This window comes from Echinococcus granulosus (assembly GCF_000524195.1).
Source record: "Echinococcus granulosus chromosome Unknown EG_S00197, whole genome shotgun sequence".
In the NCBI taxonomy this organism is placed as follows: domain Eukaryota; kingdom Metazoa; phylum Platyhelminthes; class Cestoda; order Cyclophyllidea; family Taeniidae; genus Echinococcus; species Echinococcus granulosus.
The window spans coordinates 2,131-8,543 of record NW_020170577.1 but is presented as its reverse complement, the minus strand read 5'-3'; the positions used below and the strand labels follow the sequence as shown (position 1 = coordinate 8,543).

The following is a 6,413-nucleotide window of genomic DNA, read 5'->3' as shown; positions in this document are numbered from 1 at the left end:
GTTGCGCAAGAGACTAGACTTTAGTAGTAGCGGCAAGCACAGTTATGCACGGCGATTTACAATTTTTTGAAAAGTTGGCACCGAGGTCAGCGTTTCATCATCGATGCCGAAGTGGGGCATTCAGCCTCATGAAATTTCTGACCTACTGGCAAAGCTTTCTATGCCGAGACTTTCTTGGGTGATGGCTAAGCACTGAAACAAGTTTACGTACAAATATGCCAGAGGATTTTATGGACATGGATCCTCAACTTTTGTTCTTTATTCTTTCCATACATTTAGAAGACCTGATTTGACTTCAATGTACGCTTTAACTCAGCTGTTTGCCTATCCGTTCCGCGCCTACTGCTCTGGACTGGCGCCAAGTTTCGAGATACCAATCTTTTCCTGGATCTTAGCCACAAGACGACGTTCAGAGCCAGACTACACAATAGTAATGCCTTCTTTCTCGCCATTTCAGAAGTTAGGACATCAGTACAATCGCAACTCGTTGACATGGAACGACATCGACGTCAGCCAGCAAACGTGCAACATCTCCTGCTGGAAAGGTCCTTACATCCGGTTCGACATCGTCTGATCTGTCGCGTGCACCGCCTCTCGCGCCGTCTATGGCGTAAAATCAAAGCTACGGATCGTCCGGAGGAGGTGGGTTCAAATTGTTACAAGGTGTCGGTCCCTGTATACTGACTGATTGCATTCATCAATCAAGTTGCCAGAAATTTTCCCGATGAGTTTATATCAACAGCTTTTGTTCCCATATTTCAAAAAAAAATTATTTTTAGCTTGGTTATAGTTTGCTTTTTCGATGAGAAGAGATGTTGTGGCACAAACCATTACCCGTCTTTGGGATGGAGTGTAAGCGAAGCATTTTAAAAACAGTGATTTTGTTATTCTTTTCTCGAGGTCAAGGCATCGTAGAAAGTTAGAGGATTTTAATTTGTTTAACTGAAAGAAATTTTAGGTATGGTTCGAATGTCGATAATTTCTTGGCGTTAGCTCTCAAAAACCTCGGTAAAAGTGGAAATATCGTTGAAAACGCATTGTGATGCGAAAGTAGCATCGTCCCTCGCACATCTGAAAGTGGAAATCATGGAACGCCTACTTTGTAGTTGTGATGTACCGGGTGAAGGGGCTTTAAGGGAGGGAATTTTAGAATTTTCTGATGGTGTTGAAAGAAGAGGAAGGCTTTATTTTCCAATGTCACTGCAAATCGGGTTGGTCTGAGTCATAGGGGAGACTGATTGCATGGAACTGAGTATAACTTGTTGTTTAATAAACAGTTTTAAGCGTCCTTTTTAATTCCTCAAGTGGATTTTCCATTTAAATATCAGCATTTAATGGCAATGACAAAATTCTTTGTTTTTTTCCGAATTAGGGAAGCCTTTTGTCTCACCATACCCAAGTAAAGGCGTTCAGATTTGTAGTTATTAGGAAAGTACAGCTAAGGAATTCAGGTAAGGCGGGAAGAACCCAATTTGGGAGCTATGTTGCCAAACTGGGGCAAGCAGCCCTTGATACCTTGTAGCTGTTGTGCTTCTACCGGCATGTTTGCATTATCAGAATCGACTGCGGGATTGGGTGTTGTAAATGGCCAAGCATCCTCGACAGATGAATCTTCGGTAGGACGCCACTTGCAGGAACAGCTAAGTCGATGTGGGGTAAAGCTGGCACAGTGTGAACAAGTCCTGCCGGAGGAGAATAATCTACTCATGGCGAATCAGTAGTTTGCCCTCTTAAAGGCTTTTGATAACATGCAACACTTTTCTGATGCGTTTTAGCGATCGTCTACGTCACCTACGACTCTGTCAAGCGTGGAAGTTGTTGAAGGTAATGTGTTACCTCCGGAAAGTGCTGTGACTGATCCCAAGTCGAGCCAAGATGAGGTGAGCAGGAAATGCTACTCCACCTAACAAACAAATTATAGGTAAAAACGATATAAATTTATGCATTCTCTTCTATTTTAAGATGGTGGTTTTCGAAAACAAGATGGTTCCTCGGAAATTCTTAAGTGATGATAGTGATAAGGTTAATGAAATACAAATGCATTTTCTTTTCTTTTTGGAATTTCGGTACTGTTATTGACATCAGTTTCCGCGGTTTAAATTTTACCCATTCTTTTCTCCTCAACAGGTGTTGGGATCACCAAGGTAACCTTTACACCGACACCTCGAAGGTTGGGCCAAAAACCCCAACAGGGGGAGCATTTTGTGATGACGATCCACGTTGAAGGCATTTTTTACGAGAAAATTTTGTCATTAATCGCTTTAACTGTTTTAAGGTGTAAAATACGGATTTTAAAATACAATATAACCTTTTTACTAATCACTGCTTTTGTGGAGTATTTATGCGGTCTCTAAGTTATTCCTATGGATGCTGTAAGGCACGCAAATCCGGAGGGACGACGTAAAGGGCTAAAAGACTGGCAGGACTCCCCGTCACCAGAATGAAGGCCAAATTGGAGGAGTCAGGAGAGGCCTGCGTGGTTACGTGTACGACTACAACTAATGCTGATCCGGTATGTGGCCTCCTGGTTTTAATTGCTTTTGTTATCAATTCCTCTGTGGTTTCTCATCACCGCGACGCCTGTGATGCTTCTTCTCTGTGATTGGCATTAGTGGCTGTTTGATGAAGCACTACGTAAGGCAAAATGTCGTTCCACGTGTCAATTGCCTTTCCTAAAGTGGTTCGCTTCAAAGCCAAATCATTGTGTACACCATGACGTAATGGTTAGAGCCTACGACGGTTGTCCTTCCCCTTCCCCCCCCCCCCGCCCACCATACCGACATTATTTCCAGCTTTTTACAATGTGAATGTAATTTTGCGTTTTCAAATCATGAGAACAAGTCGGTAAATGCTTCTGTTATGGACAATTTGTGCTACTTAATGCCTGGTCTTGCTCTACTGGTGGGTGTTTTAAGAGATCGGAGATTGGGGTAGTTGATAGCAGTCAAATCCAACGACTGACAACAGATTCCCTTCTTCTATATAGCCTCCGGTAACGGGCCCTCTTTTCGACCATCACCGTAGAATCTAGGTGAATTGTAACTGATGGCGATTCATAACGAAGAACGCAACGAGAAGACTTCCAAGCTGTATATTGCGCCAATCCCCGCAAAATTCTCCCATTACGCCCCAATTTAATCCATTTCCTTAAAGGATATTGTGTCATACACCTCAAAAATTGAGCGAAAGCAAGCATTGCTTGAGCATTTGCCTCACCTTTTTACTTAGCTACCATCTTAACCCCACCTACCTGCCAGTCTCATGCCACTTGGAGATGGCCACTGCTAATTCCTTCCGGAGTGGAAGAGTTTAACTTCAGTAGTCAGGGTGTGATTACCGACCATCTAAGTGGTTTTTCCTAGCTTTTCAATGAATTTTTACGCTGTTTGAGAACCATTCCTTTTTTAGTACAGCAGCTGCTGGGTCGGGATTTTGCCCACCTTGGATTGAATATTGGAAGATGATTCGGGAAATTCACGAGGCACCGTGAATGCAGCCCTCCGTTGTCATTGCTGTTCTCATGACACGTACGACTGTGCGGACTCTTCATTCTCCCGGGGCTCAGTCACCGTATTTAATATCTTGCCTCTTGCCCTTCAATCACTTCGCACGTTGGTATTCGACCTTCCACGCTGACTTGTAGCAGGACCTTTCAGCAGGTCTTGTAAGCATCTGTGTGGAAGTGCTGTTTAGGTTATTTTTTGGGACGATGGTCTAGCATACTATTTCACTTATTCACAATAGGTATTAGAGGGTAGCTATCATGAATTCCAACTTTATTGCGCAGCAGACGGGGTCTCTTCCAAATGGGAGATGCGAATAGTTTTTGCCGCTTTAATTTGCTGATTGAAGTCGGCAACAAGAACTCAATCCAGCTGAAAGTAAACGCAAGTGTTGTAAATGTTTGTGGCCCCTTAAATGCCATTTCACCGCCCCACTACTGAGGGCCACTTGGAAATGGATAAATATTTATACGCACTAGTTAATGCCGATACAGTTGGAGGTGCCGGCGCATTGAACCACACGTCAACCGGAAATGCGTCGGTGAGAGCCTCCGCCCTTGGCAAACAGAGGGTGTGGTAGGCGCGCTCTCTGGTCTTAAAGGGTATTAAGAAGGCATTTTAAAACATTTACTCCACCCCGTGGCTTCGGATCCAGAAGCAAAGAGGTTGTTGTATGTGGGCTAGGTGAATGGCACAGGGGTAGGTTAACTAATTGGCAGTCAAACAGGGATGGAAGGGAAAAAGATGGATAGATAGCTCATGGTTGAAATGATGAAGTAGTACAAGGGGGAGTATTTAAATGTATCGACACATGACTAAGTAGAAATTACCGCGGTCAAGGTCAACGCTAAGATAAACTTTGCAGGATGAATTGGGGGGATGTGGGTGGATGGCAACTTGATGGAGGACACAAAACTTCCTCAGTTGGTGATCAGTCAGATTTTCAAAAATGTGCACGATATTGATGTACCAAAACACACAACACGTTACGGTGATTTTTACCTAAAATTTATTTGTCACCAGAGTAAATAAAATTTTTTCGACCAGTTCGGGGTTTGATAGTACTGTACAAAGTGAACCTATGTAAATGCATCAGTCTATCACTAGGAGCGGTCAAAATTTTAATTTTAAAATAAATAGAACTAGTTAAACATCGTGACGTCGATGCATGTTGAGGTCACAGAGCCGCTGGAACACGAGTGAGCAGCGTTGCCATCGTCTCACCACGCTATAGGCCTATCTCAAGCACTTCCTCGTGACTCGCCTTCTGCTCGTGGCCAAGTTCAAAGGACTCGCGGCTGGCAACAAGGGAGGGAGCAAGCACACGCATTCCCGCGTGGTGTGCCACAATGGTCTCCGCTGTGGTGCTCATGCCTGCTACGTCGGCGCCCAGCATTTGCAGCAGTCGCGCCTCCGCCAGTGGATGGAACAACCTGAAACCGTTGAGTGAGTTATTTGATTTGGGGTTTAGATTTAAAAAATGTCAAAAATGTTTCTGGAATGAACTGATGGGCCAGACGAGGTAAGTGGTTGAATCTGAGATCGGACGAGTGGGACTGAGATGTATGGATGGTTAGACGAGTGAATGGAAGAATAAATCCACGACGGATAGACATATGGATGAATAGCGATACATGAATTCATGAAATGACGAAATTGATCCTGGTGGATGCTGAAGAGATAGGCCTATCACCTGACATCCGATCAGGTATTTAAATAGGCAGAATGATTGGAAGAGGTGAAATAGATGGCTAAATCGCTTATAGCAGGAATGATGGAACAATACGTGAGGCATAAATAAATTATTTGCTGACATAGAACTTAAAAAGTTGCGATAATCAAGGTCGATTATTTGAAGAATGTTACATTACAGAATGTGGACAATTAGGTGGATGGCATTTTGATGCAAAGATACGAAACAGACTCGACGTAGCACAAGCATTATTCCGTCCAGTCGGAAGGACGTCATCCAAGCCTTATAACGTGTGCAAAGCGTTGGCACATCAAAGCACACGTCATCAGTCTTCGGTATTTACATTTATGACTTATTTATCTTTAAAGGTATATACAATGCATTCTGTCAGATCAAGGCTTGACGTTGGCCACTAAAGAATGGTGTGCAGAGAGGGCCTACATAAATACACTCGTTGGTCATCGAGGCAGACCATAATTCAACCTTCGGATCCGCGTTGCAATGGGCTCCTACGAAGATGCCAAAGCTGCTGCAGATTACATCAAGTCGAAGGTGTCACTGACACCACAAATTGGCATCATCTGTGGTTCTGGACTGGGCAAGCTGGCCGAAATTGTCTCCGAACCGGTCATCGTCAAGTACTCCGAGATCAACCAGTTCCCCATCAGCACCGTCGCGGGACATGCTGGCAATCTCGTATTCGGTAAACTCGCTGGCAAAAGTGTCGTTGTCATGCAGGGTCGATGCCATCCCTACGAGGGCTACACAATGAGTCAGGTGAGGATCAATTAATGATGCTTTGATTCCTTCAGGTCATTCTTCCCGTGAGAGTGATGAAACTGCTCGGTGTGGAAACCCTCATTGTCACCAATGCAGCAGGTGGCTTGAATCCCAATTACAATGCAGGTGACTTGATGATCATCAAGGACCACATCAACATGCTCGGAATGACAGGATTGAATCCTCTGGTTGGACCCAATGATGACAGGTAGGGTGGTTCATTCCCTCTAGAATGTGACATTGTATTTGATTAGATTTGGAACGCGATTTCCAGATATGACCAACCTCTACACAAAGGAGTTGCGTGAACTGGCCAAGAGGGTGGGCAAGGAAATGCACATTGAGGATATCTTGCGTGAGGGTGTCTACCTGGCAAAGATGGGACCCACTTACCCAACCACTTCAGAGTCACGATTCGCCAGACTAATCGGTGCTGA

The 6,413-nt window shown here is 44.2% G+C and overlaps 2 protein-coding genes across 2 annotated transcripts in view; both read left to right on the top strand. All coding sequences in view use genetic code 11, as the record gives it.

The window, feature by feature from the left end:
• Positions 1 to 492: 492 nt before the first annotated feature.
• On the top strand, positions 493 to 4,953 carry EGR_10183 (hypothetical protein; the record flags this gene model as incomplete). Its single annotated transcript, XM_024499432.1, has 3 exons — positions 493 to 642; positions 1,776 to 1,880; positions 4,738 to 4,953. 3 exons carry the CDS (start codon positions 493 to 495, stop codon positions 4,951 to 4,953), a joined length of 471 nt encoding a protein of 156 aa, XP_024346144.1.
• Positions 4,954 to 5,697: 744 nt separating this feature from the next.
• EGR_10182 (Purine nucleoside phosphorylase) overlaps positions 5,698 to 6,413 on the top strand; it is a gene marked incomplete at both ends in the record, with an annotated part of 1,555 nt that continues 839 nt past the window's right edge. The window contains 2 exons of the mRNA XM_024499431.1: positions 5,698 to 5,973; positions 6,009 to 6,184. Of these exons, the coding sequence (XP_024346143.1) occupies positions 5,698 to 5,973; positions 6,009 to 6,184 (452 nt within the window). The remainder of the gene's footprint in view (positions 5,974 to 6,008; positions 6,185 to 6,413) is intronic.